The sequence below is a fragment of the Saccostrea cucullata genome, unplaced genomic scaffold (assembly GCF_032062105.1).
Source record: "Saccostrea cucullata isolate Sc308-1 unplaced genomic scaffold, CSIRO_AGI_Scuc_v1 ctg2479, whole genome shotgun sequence".
NCBI classification, from domain to species: Eukaryota; Metazoa; Mollusca; class Bivalvia; order Ostreida; family Ostreidae; genus Saccostrea; species Saccostrea cuccullata.
The window spans coordinates 69,015-88,795 of NW_026938970.1; the positions used below are offsets into that span (position 1 = coordinate 69,015).

At 34.9% G+C, this 19,781-nt stretch overlaps 1 protein-coding gene and 1 pseudogene across 1 annotated transcript; both read left to right on the forward strand.

The window, feature by feature from the left end:
- Nucleotides 1–124: 124 nt before the first annotated feature.
- Nucleotides 125–18,924, forward strand: LOC134251966 (uncharacterized; the record flags this gene model as incomplete). Its single annotated transcript, XM_062734377.1, has 5 exons — nt 125–181; nt 3,635–4,532; nt 8,946–9,158; nt 17,445–17,945; nt 18,827–18,924. Coding segments are annotated over exons 2-5 (1,638 nt in total), but the record flags the coding sequence as incomplete, so codon positions are not given.
- Nucleotides 1,333–2,803, forward strand: LOC134251965 (uncharacterized; annotated as a pseudogene).
- Nucleotides 18,925–19,781: the final 857 nt, after the last annotated feature.

Consider the following 19,781-nt stretch of genomic DNA (forward strand, 5'->3'; position numbering starts at 1 on the left):
ACAATCATTTGAATTAAGTTATTTTATCAAAAAAAATTAAATGTTATTGTTGATAAAACATATATTTTTTACTCTTGAATGATAAATTATATTCTCCTTCATTTTATTTTCTAAGCCAAGGCAAGGATGAACGGAAACCGTGCAGTTTTTCCTTGTTTTACAGGATAAAGAAATCTCTGTGGTATGTACATTTCTCTGTTACTTATTTGTACAGGGACCAGAAGAATTAATGCGAAAGTAAGGTGTCCTCTAGCTGTCTGTCCGTCAACAATTTTTCAAAATACTACTCCTTCTAAAGTTTTTGTCTGATTTCAATATACATGTAACTAGGCACATATATTAAGACACATTATTCTAGCTATCATTTTTTGATTTTGATGAATAGTGTTGCCATGGTTACAGAAATCTGTTTGAAATACTTTCAAATTGCTGCTCCTCCTACACTATTGATCTGATTTCACTTTGATAAGTACATAGGTTTTAGACTAAATTAAGATGGCAATCAAAGATGGAAATTTTTCTACAATTCTTACAAACCTTACTCCTACATGTACTTTAGTTTTAGTCCGCAACATTTCCATGAAAAGAGACTTAATCAAAGATCATTTATCTATTTATTGCTGTTGCAGAGTTTTAAGTCCAACTGTTTCTATTCTCTTCCATTGCTATAGATACAAACTAGTAGAGCTACAGTCTCAACAGAGACATCTAGTTATATATAAACTGCTACATATCTCTTCCTCTGTTACAAACCAGTAGAGCTACAGTCTTGACAGAGACATCTGGTTATATACTGGTATATACCATTTCACGACAGGCAGTAGGTCATAGCTATATGTATATAGAGGGTGTCATTTCAGAAAATGTAAAATTTATACAGAACTATGACTTTATACATGTAAGAAAGCTAGATTTATTCTCATGATAATTATTTTGTACATTATAAAGTTGAAAAACTGGACAATAAGTGATATTTAGAGAACAGTTAACAAGTAATAACTTAATTTATCGTACATCCACATTAGGGCAGGACGAGTTGAGCAGCAACGAGTTTCGGCCAATGTGGATGTAAGATAAATTAAGTTATTACGAGTAACTGTTCTATAAATAACTTGTATCATGGATAACTCCGCCTACATTCCTATATAGCGTTAGTGCAGAGGAAATAAGTTAAAATCTAGAAAAGTCTAGAATTTTCTTGATAAACTCCGCCCACCGTCGCAAAGCATTGTGGTATAGCGCAACTCGTGTACAGATGACATTTCCAGTATAACAGCACCATCAATTTTGATGAGATTGATTTTTTAGCAATAACCGAGGATGATTTCACTCTATCACAGATATGTGATGCCATTGAAAAAGAAGAGGAACTCATTGATGGTATGAACCACTTTGACATTAACCCGACAGGCGCGAATGCACTGAACCTCGATCTGTTTGGAGATTTTAATTTGGACGGCATGGACGGAGGTGCCACCGATAGATTCAGTGAAACGAACAGCGATGAGTCGACCAAGCGTTTCGGGGGAATTTCTGATTCCGAAATTGAGAAGTTGATTTCTAGTCAAGAAAATCAAAATACAAAGAGAAATACTTGTTGGGCCTTTGGGGTTTTCGAAAAGTGGCGCCAAGAAAAAAACAAAAATCTGCCTTTTGAACTTGCAGTACCGGAACTTCTACACATGAATGTTTCTACTATGAGCTATTCATTGACACATTTTGTATGCGACGCACGCAAGAAGGACGGAAGCGAATACCCACCTAAGTCGGTCTACTATCTAGTTTGTGGATTGTTAAGGTATTTACGAGACAACAAGAGACATGACATTAACTTCTATTCAGACTTGAAATTTGCAGAGTTTAGAAAAACGCTGGATGCTCAAATGAAATCCCTCTTGTCTAAAGGACTGGGAACTTAAGTCAAACAGGCAGATCCAATAACTCAAGAAGACGAAGAACTTCTTTGGGAAAGAGAAGTACTGGGAAACAAGTCCGCGGAAACGCTACAGTACACAGTGTTTTTTTACATGTGTAAATTATTCGGGTTGTGGGGATTTGATGAGCATAGAGACTTGACATGTGCAAACGTCACGATTGGTGAGGATGGGCGAGGTAAATACATCCACTTTTTCGGCGGTTCAAACAAGACTTTTAAGGGAGGACTTGCCCACCTATCTCTGCAAAGTAAAGACATTCGGCACTATTGTCAACCAGGTACAGTATTTTTCCTTTAGATTGATTTTTTAACCTTTAAAACTACAACCTACATTGATGAATATAAATTTATTTTTGTTACTTTTTTTAAGGAGATCGATGCATAGGCGACTATTTTCATCAGTACCTTGATGCACTTGGAAACGAGGGAGAGTTTTACAGACGTCCACTTGCAGGGAACCCTATTCGATATGGTGCACAAGTTGTTGGTGTTAATAAGATTAAAAGCTTCATGAAAATCATCTGCAAAAAGGGGGGTCTCGTTGGAAACTTTACTAACCACAGTGGAAAGCGCACCTGTGCTAGCCAGTTATACAGCGCTGGAATGGATGAACAGGCGATCATGGAGAGAACTGGACATAGGTCAGAGCGAGCTGTGCGGAAGTACAAACGATCATGTCCAGAGGTAGCAGAGAATGTCAGTAAAATACTTGATCCTCCGGCGCCGAATGCAATGAAAATGGAAACACCGTATGACGAAAATGATAACCAAGAACCTATGTGTGCTGAAAACACGCTGAAAAAAGTCTGTGAAAGTTTGCAGTCTATGGCCTCTAGCAAATTGACAACAGGGCAATGGCGGATTTGACCAACAAGTTTCAGTTTGAAAACTGTAAAATTTTGTTCAATTTTTGAGACAAACGCTTGTGACATGGCTTAATGCAGGAAAACTTTAAAAATTTGGTTTAAATCATACGTGACAGTACATGTGTCAACCTTTTTTTTGTTGGTTTGTGAAAAAAAAATAAATTGTTTGTTAGCACTTTCTCTTTATTTTAAAAGTGTGCAATAACAAGTTATCACATAGGAAGTTAACGCATACTTAAGCTCCACCCCCTTTCATTTTAACTGGATTTACCATTTAGGCAACTTCAAAGGGAAAATACCGCATCAATGATACAAGTTCAATTTAATAGAAATGCAATATACAAATAAAAATATATTTTTATTGATCTATTAAAATAGTTTTACTTTACTAAGTGATTTGTAAATATTGATTTGTTGGATAGGTAATATTGTGAACACTTGGAGGCTGCTATCTACTGAGACATCAAAAGGACTCAGTTCCCAATGTAAAGGTATTTATAAAAAAATTATATATACAGCAAAACTTGTTAAGTACGAACACGGGGATATAGTGAATTCACTGATATAGTTAGGGAATCTTGGATCCCTAGCTGTATAAATTTAATGAATTCCTTATACAGATATAGTGAAGTAATTTTATTGGTCTCTGTGACTTCGTTATAACCGAGTGTTACTGTAATATAATATATTATGTTTATAAGTGTTTTAATTCTATTTAATGGTAAAGTTTTTTTAAACCAGAACATTGAATCTGACAATGATACAGGAGTAATGTATAAAGAGAGTCTTGTTATTGATGTAGAAAGTTCTAGAACAGTGATGTAATTTACAGAGAGATCTTCCTGACTGAAGGAAATCCACACAGGATTATAAAGTCACAGGAAACAGAAGTCAGGTGTCAGTGATGTATAGATTGGTGTTACAGGAATCTGTCAGAGTGTCTGGTGTTAGTGAGTGTAGTTACATTACCCACGTGTCATCAGACCGGGTCTGGATCAGTGATACTAAAGGCAATCTCATCTTAACTAACACGAGAGGTGACATTCTAGATCGTGTGACAGATTTATATAAATATATTGGTGGAGTACATACTGTGACTCGAGATAGTGGTGTGATTTATGAAGACAGTCACCATAACCTCATTAAACTGTCTACAGATAAAGTAAAGACCAAAGTGATACCGATCACATCACCATGGTATCCATACTGTGTCTACAGCTCCCCCTCCACTGGAGACCTGCTGGTCGGGATGGATAATACTGATACAAGGACAAGCCAGGTAAACCGTTACTCTGACACAGGAGAACACATACAGACCATACAGCACGACAACACAGGCCAGAGACTGTATAGTAGACCTCTCTACATCACAGAGAACCGCAATGGAGATGTTATTGTGTCTGACATCTGGCATGGTGTAGTGGTGACAGACAGAAGAGGTAGACATCGCTTCTCCTACACAGGTCCTCCATCAGGATCACGACTAGATCCACAAGGAATCTGTACTGACGCGCTGTCACACATCCTGGTATGTGATGTTAACACAGGCACAGTACATATCATTGACCAGGACAGTCTCTTTCTGTCACAGATTGAGACAAAACAACACTGGATAGACAAACCATGGAGCCTGAGTTATGATTGTGAAACACAGCTTCTCTGGGTTGGATCATACTACAACAACACAGTAAACATTTACAGACTTATCGTTGAAGGGGACAATCTGACTGGTGAGTTACATTCTTATATGATTGTGTGTTTTATCTAATGATATTCTGTATGTACAGTCAAATAATTTTAGTATTAAATCTTTATATACTGTTAAATACTTTTTTGTGTAAATACCAAACATTAAAAATAATACATGTATTAACATTACACATGTTACATGTTTATTTAATTATAATTTGTTACACGAAGTAACAAGAAATATTTCTAAGATAGAAAAGATAAATTTATTATCTCTTTATTATTTTAAGTATAAATTGTAGTACTGATACATTTTTTGATCAGAATACTTTTAAACACATTTGCAAGGCAGGGTTTTCCAGCATGTCCAGAGAAAAAAATTGAATCAGATTATTGATAAATGTAAAGTTTTTGGAAACATTTAAAACATTATCTGGAATTAAATAATCTCCCATTTAGAACTTAATCACTGACAGGTTAATATTACTGAGGCATATAAACAATTGTCTCTGTACATCATGGTACATAAAAAGGGTTTGTTGATCAAATGCAGATCACTTCTAACTATATATATGGTGGGCTGGGCAAAGAGAAATAACTCTAAAATAAAGAACTGTTTAGGACTGATTGTGTTTCTTATCTATTTGAGAATGTAAATCACTTGAAAATTAAAATGGAAAATTGGAATTTAGTAACATGAGAAAAGCATAGTGTATACATTTAATACCTATATAATACAGTTGTACTTATAATATGTACTTTGTATATAAAATATAAAGGTTATGAAAAAATGATATGGTTAAGAATTAAAAGTTTTGGGCTGAAATCTACTAAAAGTGTAGGAGTCTCATGAGTAAATCCACTGACCTTTTGCTATTTGTTATATGGTTTTTGTCCAGCGTCATTAGTTGTCTATTTACATTCAAACATTTACCATGTTTACAGCTTCTTCTCATAAACTGCTTAACAAATTTCAACCAATGTTGACATACATCATCTAGTAGAAGTTAGGCCAAAATAAAAAATAGTCTTGTTTCCTGCTAACTGACCTACCCTAATTTTTTTGCACCCGACCCTAAAGTTTTTTTTTAGCTTTTGGGGAAAAAATTCAAAATTTTAGAAATTTCATGTTTCAAAGTGAAAAAATTTATATATTCTCAAGTTGTATTTCATGACATATATGTTTAATAAAATATGGACTTTTGTAAAATTGCTCGAGATGTGCATCCAAAGACATGGAATTTCATTTTAAAAGATGATATTGACCTTAGCTACCTAAGCTATGACATGTTCAATTTGGTTTTGTAGTAGTTCATATCCAAAAAAATACTGTTGGAAAAAATAAACTAATTTTCCAACCTACCTACCCTATTTTTTTCTGGCTGGTAGCAGGAAACAAGACTATTATTTTTTTTGGCCTTATCAAGAAATTGTGAATTCCATGGATCCCCCCACCCCCAGAGTCTAAAGATTGGATTCTAATGATCATAGTGTAACATTGTATAATTTATTTAAAAGTCTTCTCTCTCTCCTGTAAATAAATCAGATAAACTACATGTACATGATGTAGGTAAAAAATTGAGGAATTTTGTTGCATCAGGGTCATTAGTTCTTAGGAAGGGAGGGGGTTCTATTGATTGATGGGAGATGTTTATCTATTTGAAAATTTTCTTCTCAAAACCTGTATAATAAGAAAACAAACTACAACAAACTCAGTGTATAGTAATGATGAGCAATCTTTAGTGCTTCTTCTAAAATTGTCAATTGTAAGTTCCAAATTGGCCCAATGGTCAGGGATTCTAGTGTTAAAGTGAGGCTATGTTGACTTTATAGGGAAAATCACTGTATTATTAACTTGAAATGCTATGCTCATTGGCAATTATAGAATATAAATTTGCATAGAAAAGATGTTTTTTTTTTTTACAAGATTTGAGAAATTCTAGATTACATCATGTCCATCATGTCCATGATCAAATGTTCTTGATCTTTTGAAATGATAACCTCTAAGGGTAGGGTCACAAAGGAAGATCAAAGTTTTACATGTACATTGGAATATAAAAGATCAAATCTTCTGCCCAGGAACAGCACATACATGTTGGTAAATTTTTATATGAAAGCATCCCCATGAAGTGTACAGTGGAGTCTCATTTATCTGGACGGTTTGGTTCCTAGTCAATTTTTCCCGGATATGTGAACCATCCTGATATCTGAATCACCAGTTAAACAAGACAAAATAACACAATTAAAAATTTCGTTCTGGTGAAAAATTGTCTGGATACTGAAGGCAAGCATCGGGATATCTGAACGTCCACTGTAGATTCAAGCTTGTTCAAATTTATTAGGTAAAAATCTTCAAAACTTTTGCTCAAGATCAATCAACTAAAGCTATTTGTAATATTGATACCATTAAGGAAGGAGCATCAGCTAGTTTAAGGACCCTCTCTACACAAGTGCAAATTTTTTTTGGACATTGAGAAAAATATATTGTATAAAGGAGTTAATATTGAGCTTATTTATTTAATTTTCACATTATAGTGCATGGCATTTACCCCCGGGAAAAATGTTCAAAGACATCACAGTATAAGTGAATAGAAATCACTTTAATTACTTCAATGGAGAAAATACATGTAAACAACACGTTCAGTTACTTTATCTTGGCCTTTTAAAATATTAGAATACTTAAATTCATTACATATTGAGTAATATATTGTAAATTTTTATGTTTTAGAATTTATATCTAAGGGCAGATCACTCAAACTGCAGAAAATACCTTAGAATCAGAACTCTTTAGCGTGCAGTGTAGAGAGGGTTCTTAAAATTCAAGTTTGGCACCCACACCTCTTTATGTAAACATTTCAATGATAAAGTGATTTGTGCCTTTTCTTAACCAATGTGGTCAGATGAGGTACAGCGCTATGACAAAAGTATTCGCGATTTTTCAAAAATGGCGGACGTAAACACGATGCGCTTCGTAAAAATAAACAATAAATTGTGAAACAAATAACAGACTTACCTTTATTAATACTTGGTGAGGTGGCCCTTAGACTTGATTACTGCTAATAGTCGACGGGGAATAGATTCATACAAGGATTTGATATAGTTTTCGTCGAAGGAAGTCCAGATGTGTAAAATAGCATCGAACAATTCTTCCGGAGTCTTTATATTTGGAGCTCGATTTTGCAGAGTTCTCTTGATTTTTAGCCATAAATTCTCTATGATATTAATGTCCGGTGATTGAGCTGGCCATACAATTGTAGGAATATTATTTTGTTGTTTGTAATCTACAGTAATACGAGCTCTATGGACGGGGGCGTTGTCGTCTTGAAAACGATAGGTTTTGTTGAGGAAATGTCGGGCAATGACGGGCCAAAGTTGATCTTCTAAAATGGATATGTATTTTACTGCATTAATATTTCCATTGACCATGCAAAGTGTACCAACCCCGTGGTAAGTGATGCATCCCCACACCATTACCGAAATCCTTCTCTGCCGAGGGGGGCACATGCACTGCGGCAAGTACGATTCTTTAGATGTTCTCCACACATACATTCTATGATTCTCTCCTAAAACTATCTGACTTTCATCAGAAAATATAATTGTGTTCCAATAATTATTCACTGTGAGTTTTCTTTTCTCTAAACACCATGCAACACGCCTTTTTCTGTTGATCTCGGAAACGACCATTTTTTTTCTAACAACTCTTCGCTTATAATCATGATCACGTAAAAATCTTTGGACTGTCCGTGGATTAACAAAGTCATTAGCATCCCTGCTTTCATTAAATTCATTAGTAATATCCTTTAAAACCCGTCCTCTGTTAGTTTTAGTATGTCTAATAATCCAGTTCCGATCTCGTTTTGACAGCTTCCGGGGACGTCCTTTTCTTTTCAAAGTTTTGACTTCACCAGTTGACAAATATTTTTTCCAAATAGATCTGATGGTTGACTCAGGTATTTGTAATAAATTCACAATTACTGATGTTTTTTGCCCCTCCTTTTTCATTTCCACAATTAATTTTTTGACATCATTAGATATTTCTGTAGATTTCCTACCCATCGTAATATCTGTGTGTTTACATAAAATCCAAGACAGCAGACGATAAAAATACTTACATATAACGTCACTTCCGATGTGAAGACAACTCTGTAAAAATTTCGTATGTCAACACGGCATCTAATTAGAGTTATTGCCCATTCCCCGAGCGAGGCGCAGCGCAAGAAAGACGCCATTGCGTAAAAATCGCGAATACTTTTGTCATAGCGCTGTATGTGGCTGATGGGCTTTTTATGTCTATGTATCTTTACAGTATTGTATTATACTCAGGTGACTATTATGGCCCATGGGCCTCTGAATTTTATTCTTTGTTTAATGGAAAAAAATTTCTATTGTGTTCTGAGAACTCTTCTTAAATAGAACATGATTGTGACTTTTTTATCCAACCTTTGATGTTTTAGATAAAGTTGATGAGTTAAAGACGTTCTTGAGAAAGGAGAAGACAACTGTTACCCATGCCAGAGGAATACTTGTTGGATGTGCTGAGGCTGGAAAAACAACGCTACTGAAGCGATTAAGAGGGCAAAGTCAAAATATCGGTGAAGTTACAGAGTCCACCAGGGGATTGGAAGTCCATCAACATCTTTTCATTGTTAAAGATGGAATTTTAGAAGGTAACTGATACACTTACACGGGATATATAGACATTTTTTGCTCTTTTACAGATTTTACATTTTAAAGCCAAAGACCTAAAGACCTTCACTAATACCATTTTACCATATTTACTGTGGCTCTGTTTCCTGCGTAAAAGTAAAAATTGAAGCCCTTCACTGATAAATGGCAGTGTCTCTTTTTCAGAGAAAAATAACTGAAAATTTTTGATAAAATGAGACGTCAAACAACACACAATCAAGAATTTATTTATTTTCTCTTTCTTAGAAAGCAATTGTTGGATTTCAAGACTTTCGAGCTGAACTTACATTAACAAACTTTAACTTTCACCTTTTTGAGGGTTGGGGTGATAAAGCCTTTTATTACTAGTATATACCCTAAAGTTCCTTGTTTTTGTAACTGTTAATTTTACAGAGTTTTATCCAATATTCCAAATCACCACGCAGGGGTAATAAGGAAACATACAAAATATTCTACCTTGACTAAATTAGTGCTACATTATTACGTCATAGTAGGCGAGGTGACGTCAATTTCATAAAACAAGTTTTCGTAATATTGGTATATACATATGTAATTCAAGGACTCGATTGCACGGCGTCACGTGATCACGTCATATGGTGAGTAAAAAAAGAATGTTTGCTGTAACTATTACCGGAATAAGGAGCGTCGTATGTTTGCGCTTGACAAAAGTTTTTTTTTCTAAAGTAGAGAGAGTATAAGATATTAAAGATTGTGACGATGCACTGAAAGTGTTGGTGAGCGTTGATCATATTTTTTATCAACGTGCATGTTTTACGATTTGACACGTCTATCTATCGTTTTTCGTTGAACATTGAAATTTATTTCATTAAAAATAAATTTGATTTATAACTTGAGGTTTATATCTTCATTTTGAAATTAGAATTTTATTTAAAATTGTTGTTTATCATAGGATCTACATCTATTTGTAAATAATTTCCAATAAGAGATTCAGACGGCGTGATTTACTAGATACATGTATAAATATTGATGAAGGAAGGCGATTTTGATAAATGTATTACGGCGATGACCACTTAGGGCTAGAAGAGATATCTTTTAAAAAAAAAATATCACAGAGGATTTTGTTTTCTCCTATTAGATCTTTAGCATTTTCAGCAGTAAACATCGACCGCGTAAACATTCAATCATCGTCGCACATATATTGTAAACGATTGTTGTAAAATGTTTTATGCGTCGTATTGAAACACAACACACTTCTGAAAGAATATCAGGGAAGATAAATGAACATAAATAAATAAAAGAAACATGTGAACTCATCATGCTTATGGGAATACATTTGAAAACTGTTTGTTTTTTAATCACATGAACATTAACATAGATGTTTCACTCCAGCATTTATCATAAAGCGACGGAAAGTGATTTCAATCAATGATTATTTTATAATCAAAACAGTAGATCTATAGTTTTGACGTCAATTCTATCATTATGACGTCACAATGGAGATAGCGCTCATCAATGTACAGGAAATGAAGTGTACTTACTTGAAAAGAATCGGAAGCAAAACTACTTGTAAATGACTAAATGTGAATATTTAGAATAATCAGAATTACTATAATTTGGCCAGTAAGATTATTAATGATGAATACATTTATATAAAAAAAAACATATAAATAATGCAGTTGTAAACACGTTTTAGAAAATAACCTCTATTCATTCAATCTGTTTAAATGTCTGACACCCCCCCACCCCCCACCCCCCCGATTCCAGGTCACTGAGAAGAAACTTCGCTGAGTGTTCCAAGCGAGGAATAAAGCCTTTGAGGACTGTGCACTGGTTTATAATATATCATTTATATATATTGATTATAGTAACAAAATGAATGTTTTGGAGATAAAAAATTGAGTTTGAAAAAAAAAAAGTTATTTTCGTGACCACTGTCGGTAATAAGTAAATAATTGTGCTTCACATGTAAAATGAGCATCAGCTGCCAGATTTTCAGAGAAAAAGTATTTATTTATCTATACATATGGCCTTTATTGTCTTTAAACAGATTATGCATATTTAGGGTCCAACAACAAACCATCATATGAAAATCTGTGAAATCTTTTAATATTCTAGGAGGGGGGGGGGGCTGAAATGCGTGTACCTTCAAAATTAATCTGATTACCTTACTTCATATCTTAACCATAAGTCACTTATAATGACTAGTACAGCATATATTAGTTTTGGGAAAATTCATTGGGTAATTTTTAGCTCACTTCGACGAAGTCGAGATGAGCTTATGCTATACCCCCGGCGTCGGCGTCGGCGTTAGCAGGTTAAAGTTTTAGGAGCAAGTCCATTCCCAAGTAACTATTACCCCTATCTGAACCAAACTTGCATGGATGATGCATCTAGGGATGTACACTACCAGACTTGCTTCGGATGCTGGATCTGACCTACATTTTCCAGATGAGTGACCAGGTTAAAGTTTTTGGAGCAGGTCCATTCCCAAGGAATTATAAGCCCTACCTGAACCAAACTTGCATGGATGATGCAGCTAGGGATATACACTACCAGACTTGCTTCGGATGCTAGATCTGACCTACATTTTCTAGATGAGTGACCAGGTTAAAGTCTTTGGAGCAGGTTAAAGTTTTCGGAGCAGGTCCATTCCCAAGGAATTATAAGCCCTACCCAGACCAAACTTGCATGGATGATGCATCTATGAATGTACACTACCAACTTGCTTCGGATGCTGGATCTGACCTACATTTTCCAGATGAGTGACCAGGTTAAAGTTTTTGGAGCAGCCCATTCCCAAGGAATTATAAGCCCTACCTGAACCAAACTTGCATGGATGATGCATCTATGAATGTACACTACCAGACTTGATTCGGATGCTGGATCTGACCTACATTGTCTAGATGAGTGACCAGGTTAAAGTTTTTGGAGCATGTCCATTTCTCAGGAACTATAAACCCTATTTGGACCAAACTTGCATGGATGATGCATCTAGGGATGGACACTACCAGAATTGCTTCGGATGCTGGATCTGACCTATATTTTTATTCCCAAGTAACTATAAGCCCCACCTAAACCAAACTTGCTTGGATGATGTATCTAGGGATGGACACGACCAGACTTGCTTCGGATGCTGGATCTGACCTACATTTTCATTCCTGAGTAACTATGAGCCCTATTTGGACCAAACTTACATAGATGATGTATCTAGGGATGGACACTACCAGACTTGCTTCAGATGCTGGATCTGACCTACATTTTCATTCCCAAGTAACTATTAGCATTACCTGAAGCAAACTTGCATGGATTATGTATCTAGGGATGGACACTACCAGCCTTGCTTTGGATGCTAGATCTGACTTTCATTTTTCATTCCCAAGTAACTGTAAGCCCTAGCTAAACCAAACTTGCAGGGATGATGCATCTTAGGATGGACACTATCAGACTTGCTTGGGATGCTGGATCTGACCTATATTTTCCATACAAGAGACCAGGTTAAAGTTTTGGTAACAGATCAATCCGAATGAACTTGAAGTCTTTGATATCTGCAGATTTAACACTAAATGTGTAAATGCCTTGTAGAGGGTTAAGAACAACTTGCAAGAATATTGTTGTTGGGATGAATACTTAATATTAAGAAAATATGATGTAGGATTTGCATTACTTAAACTGATAACATTCGTCGAGGTGAGCTTCGTAATCTTTGATTACCTATGTTTTGTCTAGACGTTAAAAACTGCTATTTAGGTGAAAATATTACTGCAAATTTACAATTAATACTTCCCCAAAAAACAATGGCATTACTACTTTTATCAATAGTTTCCGAAGCAATTTTTATTTTCAATAAAAATAAAGCATATTATTAAATATCTGCAAGAAAATTTTTAATTTGCTTCAATTTTGTTGCATATATGGCATTATTAAACATTCACCTCATAGATATCAAAAGATTAAAAATGGTGATACCATGGCAACCATAACTTCCTTATGAGCCTGATGATCATGCTTGATACTTTGATATAATGGTATTATTGACATTAGGAACGTTATATGTAAAAATGAAAAAAAAGTCATTGGGCAGAATTTTTTCACGGACCCGTGCAATCCTTTCCTTAACTCTAGAAAATGAATAGATACGTGTGTAAACATTAACAAAAATAAAATGTTTTTATTTTGTTATGCTGTATCTGTCATTTGATTAAACTCTATCACCGATGACGTCATATGTGTACTTCAAATAACTTGGGAATTCATCATGTCATGTAAAGAGAATTTGGCTAAGACGGCATGTACAAAGATACGTAAAATGGAGTTTAAAAGGAAATATTGTGAATATTGTGTGACATTCATATGGAGTTCACTTAGTTAAACAGGTATGCTAATTTATTTTCATCAATTATATTCTCTTTCGAAGACAGTCAGCTCTATATGAATCTCGGTCAGTCTTTCCTTTGTCATTCGTTACAAAAATAATGCAACAGAACAACAATAAGCTGGATATTTCAAAACATAAGATTTGTACAGATGGAAAGTTTGCCTTCTGACAATCTTAGAAAGTGCTGCTAGAATCCCGAGTTAAGCGTGGTTTTACGAAAAATCTCGGTTCAAATGTATAAAATTCAAAACATTGGGTAAGGTTTCGTGCCAATGTGTGGAATAATTATTTTACTGAAAGGACAGTGGGATTCTAGCAGCACTTTTTAGGCAAAATAGATGTTTTTCAACTCTATTTTTTACTTAAAGAAATTATTAGACTCCGTGGTATTGTTGTTCTGTTAGCTTTTTTTATTAAGTAAAATTTCACTATGAATAGAAGTCATGTGATGCTGTGGCGGTGGTGCACGTCTTTGCGTTAGACACTCTTTTATCTGTATGCAATAGTTAATAACAGTTTAATTTACCTTTATTAGCAGTTTTGGTAATTTATCAAACTTAATTTTCTTTAAAAAGTCTAAATTTCTCGAGAAAATACTTATATGCTTCCTTAACATACCCGTGCACAATTGTTTTCTCAATCCATATCATTTCTCTCTGAAATTGATGATGTAGTACACAGAAACATAACATTTTTTTTCTAGCAAATCAAAATGTTCCTTAACAAAATGCTTTGTTACAAGGAAAAATATTATTTATTTTTAAAACTATATTTTGATAGTTTTAAGGAGGGTATTAAATTGTATAATAAAGAACAAGTAACAGTTTCAATACAAATTAAGCCCTATATTTTTCTAAAATAATGAAAGTTATATAAGAAATTAAGATTCATTCTTTCTGATTCATTGGAATTCCATGCCCTAAATGCTTATTGTGTTGTCATTAACTTGTGCAATTTCCCATATTTTCTTAAAAAGTTTCAGAACACAGATTTTCAGTGATGCTTTCTTTCAAAAAACATACTCTGCTACCGTCACCCAAAAAGATTTTGAGACATGTGATTTATCAAAGCAGTTTACATAATAAATGCAAAAACTGAATTGGGCAATGGTGGCAGACACTATTTTTTAAAGGAAAATAAGCACAGGAGGCTTTTCTGCATTAAAATTAGAAATATATACCAAATTGATAATGTCATATTTCCAGGAAAGTCCTCCTTCACGTCATATTCTTTAATGATTTATCATATCCATCTACTCAACTCTTGTTAGAGACAATTTCATAACTTTTTTTAAGAACATTAAAATTTTAAGGGCACAATAAAGTCCAAATTGTACCTTCTTCTTTATCATTACAGTGTATAACAGTAACTTGATCCAAAGAGTCGTATCACGTCTCATTGACAGGCACAGATCATCAGAACAAACTGGACGCTTCGTGTCTTGTTTGATCTAATGATCCGCACCTTTCAACTCAACGTTGTACGACTCTTCAGATCAATTAGCTGTTATAATGATAAATATGTACCTGTCTATATTCAATATTATTCATTATGCCCCCCCCCCTCGAAGAGGGGAGGGCATATTGCTTTGCTGCTGTCTGTTGGTCCCTTAGTTTCTGTTCATTTTATTCACAAGCGTTGCACATATTGAAATGAAATTTGGTATACAGATAAATCACATTAATATCTAGGTCAAGTTCTGTTTTGGAACGTCAACAATCGCACCATTTTAGACAGAGTTATGCCATTTGGACTTAGAAAAATTCCAATTATTTGTAGTTTCCGTACATTATCTTCCCAGCTGTTACACATACTGAAATGAAATTGGTATTCAGATATATCACATGAATATCTAGGTCAAGTTCTGGTTACAATCGGACTATTTTTAGGTCACCTGAGTTTACTCAGGTGACCTATTGCTATCTGTTTTCGTCCGTCGTCGTACGTTGTGCGTTAACATTTGAACATTTTCAGCTTCTTCTCTGCAACCACTGAACCAATTTCAACCAAATTTGGCACAGAGCATTTATGGGTGAAGGGGAACAAAATTTGTGAATTTCATGATCCCTGCCCCCCAGGGGCCTGAGGGACGGGGCCAAAACCAAGAAATTAATGCAATCTTTAAAAATCTTCTTCTTTACTCCTGGGCATCAAGCAGTCAAACTGTTTGCATGATTATAATCAGCAATGAGTCCTCTACCAAAATTGTGAAATTCATGGCCCTGGGGTCAGGGGTTCTAGTGCTAGGGTGGGGCTAAATAAGTAGGCAGTGAACATGCATTATTTCTTTGAAAATCTTCTTCTCTGCTCCTGGGTATTAAATAAACTAAGTACATAGTTATGATGAACAAGAGTGCCTCTACCAAAATTGTGAATTTTATGGCCCCAGGGTCAGGGGTTCTGGTGTTAGGGTGGGGCTCTATTGATTATATAGTGAAAATACAGGAATTCTTTGAAAATCTTCTTCTCTGCTCCTGGGTATTAGATAAACTAATTAAGTGCCTAGTTATGGTGTGCAAGAGTGCCTCTACCAAAGTTGTGAATTTTATGGCCCCAGGATTAGGGGTTCTATTATTGGGGGGGGGGGGGGCTCTATTGATTATATAATGAAAATACATGAACTCTTTGAAAATCTTCTTCTCTGTTCCTGGGTATTAAATAAACAAACTAAGTGTCTAGTTATGATGAGCAAGAGTGCCTCTACCAAAATTGTGAATTTTATGGCCCCAGGGTCAGGGATTCTAGTGCTAGGGCGGGGATCTAAAGATTTTGTAGCTAAAATACATGAATTCTTTGAAAATCTTCTTCTCTGCTCCGGGGTATTAAATAAACTAAGTGCATAGTTATGATGAACAAGAGTGCCTCAACCAAAATTGTGAATTTTATGGCCCCAGGGACAGGGGTTCTGGTGTTAGGGTGGGGCTCTATTGATTATATTGTGAAAATGCATTATTTCTTTGAAAATCTTCTTCATTGCTCCTGGGTATTAAATAAACTAACTAAACACATAGTAAAGATGAGCAAGAGTGCCTCTTCCAGATTTGTGAATTTTATGGCCCCAGGGTCAGGGGTTCTTGTGTTAGGGCGGGGCTCTATAGATTATATAGTGAAAATTCATTAAATCTTTAAAAATGTTCTTCTCTGCTCTAGGGTATTAAGCAGACGAACTACCTATATAGTTATTATCTACAAGGGCCCGAATCTTCCAGAATTGTGAATTTCAAGGCCCCAGGGTCAGGGGTAATATGGGGGGTGTAATTATATACTGAAAATGAATGAATGGTTTGAAATCTGCTCCTTGGTATTAATCAAATATCAAGGCCTAAGGGTCAGGGGTTCATGTGTGGTAGGGACACTACTGATTATTGCTGAATTTAACTCATTAGTTGAAATGCATTTTTTGTTCCCCTACCTTGTGTATGGGTATTAAGTAAACAAACTAAGCAACTGCTAAGTGTATTGTTATGATGAATTAAATTTAATCACTGGAAAGTTGTTGCATAATGCTCAGGTGACCTATAAGGCCCATGGGCCTCTTGTTGTCAGAGTTATGCCCCTTAGACTTAGAAAAAATTCAATTATTTGCAATTTCTGTTTATTTTCTTTGCAACTGTTGTACAAAATTGAATTGAAATTTAGTATACAGATTTATCATATGAATATCTAAGCCAAATTCTGTTTTGGGTACAATCATACCATTTTTGACAGAGTTTTGCCCTTTTTGGAGAAATTCCTATTTTTGGGGAAGGCGGCATAAGTGTTTTGCAAACATCTCTTGTTTAAAACATATCATATGCATTTAAAAGAAGGCGAATATGATAAAATTATCTGTAATAATTTGTAATGTTAGTAAATATTTCTTGAGTACTGTACATGTACATATCAGATAAGATAATTTTAATGAAAATTATTTTAATACATGTTTTTACAGTAGTTGATGACGATTCACCATTGAAGACATTTATCAGGATAAATGCCGCGGACCTGAAGCCAAAAATAAGCAGTGCAGTTGACCATTCCAATCCAAATGAAAATAGAGATAATTCGGGACTGAAAAGTCATTACAAAGAGAGGGGGGAAACCATGCTCTATAGCCGAGAAGAAGAGAAAGTTGAGTTGTCTAGTTCACCTAATGAAGGCAAAGAAGAAGTCAATACAGTAGAGGTAATGGCCCTTGTTCTTTCCTCAAAAGAAGAAAAAAGGGTGAAAGATGAAATTTTTCAGAAAATCTTGTCTGAAAAAGAGAACTTACCAACTGTCAGCATGCTTGATTTTGCTGGTCAGTTAGCGTATTATGCCTGTCACCAAATTTACGTAACACCAAAGGCCTTCTTTATCCTTGTGTTGGACATGACCAAGAAGTTTGAGGATGTTGTTGATAGGGAAAAAGATAATCAAGAAGGATCCATCTTCTCTGTGTGGACTTACAAAGGTAAGACATAGTATTGTCATGTCAAAATTTTGTCTGTATGGCTTACACTCATGTCGATGAAAAAACATTATGCAGTATAAGACACTCTAGCTTGCCAAAAAAATGTAAGAGAAAATTAAAAAAAATTAGAGAAAGTTCAAAGGGGGGGGGGGGGTAGTTCACTTTAGCCAGGGAGCTTTTTTTTTCTGACTGTTAACTTCACATTTGCTTTTCTAAAGATCCAGTTATATAGACAAGTTTCAATTACACTTTTTACAAATTGTCCTAGGGTATACATTATTCAATTCTGTGCAACTGAAGGACCAAGCCATCTTTAAAAAAGAAAGATAATTGAGAGTAAATGATCAATTAATGGCATTCAAAAAATTCTCTAAGAACCATCCAGAGTCCTCTCATAGTGAAGATTAAAGTTTGTTCAAATCGTGTACCCAGAGAGAAAGGAAGGACCACAATGGGCCAAAATGATTTAATAGGAAATTACAGGATAAATTTGAAAAAAAAAATCCTTCTTTCTAGAAAGGCTAGCATGCTTAAGCCTTGATAAGTTTATAATAATTATGAGATTGCCTGATGGTTTGTTGCATACATACAATTTGCTACTGACTCTATACACAGTAGTAAATTGTTGAATATAATTATGTAAGTGATTTTTAAAAGGGATTTCACAGGCAGTTTAATATTCATTATTTACTATACATTTTGCAATTACATAAAATTAAAAGTCTAATGAGCGTTTTTACATAATTATTGAGCGTTTTTGCATTTAAAAAAAAAAGAAAAAGCCTGTTCCTGTTCACTCTTGTAAGTACAATAGAAGTGTTAGTTCTCGTCAATGATGTTTTTCTGTTTTATCCTATTACGACGCCCTATTTCTTTGTCAGACTACCTGAAGTTTTGGATAACCTCAATCAAGACTTTTGGAGGCACTAAGGCACCACTGTTCATTATTGTCACACACACAGAAGGAACATCTATAGATGTAAGTATAACTGATGTAACAGTTATATATATAATAGATAACTGATATAACAGATGTAAGTTGAACTGAAATGTAAATATTTCATACTAGATGTCAATTATAAGAAGTTATGCTAAAAAGTCAAGGGAGTAAAAATGGATTTTTCCCTGGTTTTAAATATATGCAGATCACTCTCTTTCGCTCATCTTAGCAAAAAACTCAATTGAGCTTATCTGACTTCACTAACCTTGTCTCTTACTTCTTTAGCTCACCTGAGCCAAATGCTCACGTGAGCTTTTCATGTTCAAAATTTGTCCGTTGTCAGTCGTCGTCGATGTCGCCATTGTCAGAGTTAACTGCATGTTAAAGTTTTCCTCTTCTTCTCAAGAAACACTGAGCCAATATCAACCAAACTTGCCACAAATTACACTCATTATCTCGAACATGGGATATCTCTAATACCCCGCTTTTGTCGAAGTCGATGCCGGTCCCGTCCATATTCTCTATAAATATGATTTAAAAAAAAACACCTGTTTTGTCAAACACGGTAATCTTGAATACGAAGTATGTTCAACATCTCAAGACCCTTTTTACCTGGCTTATCTCAAAGTGCAGTGAATTTTGGGGTCTACTGAACACACCTGGCATCACGACTTCAAACATTCTTGCAAGTGGCTATCAATTAAGACCTTCAAACCTAGTGAATCTTAATTAATCCCAAGCTCATGTTGGGTATCTGTGACAGGTTAATTGGTATGACAGCTTGGGTGTTTGGTGTAGTCCTATATGATCGATAAAACTAACCACTTCGCAGCAACTCAGAAATTAAGGATGTTCGATCCTGAGATTTTAGCATATTTTGGTCAGGTCCTTTATTT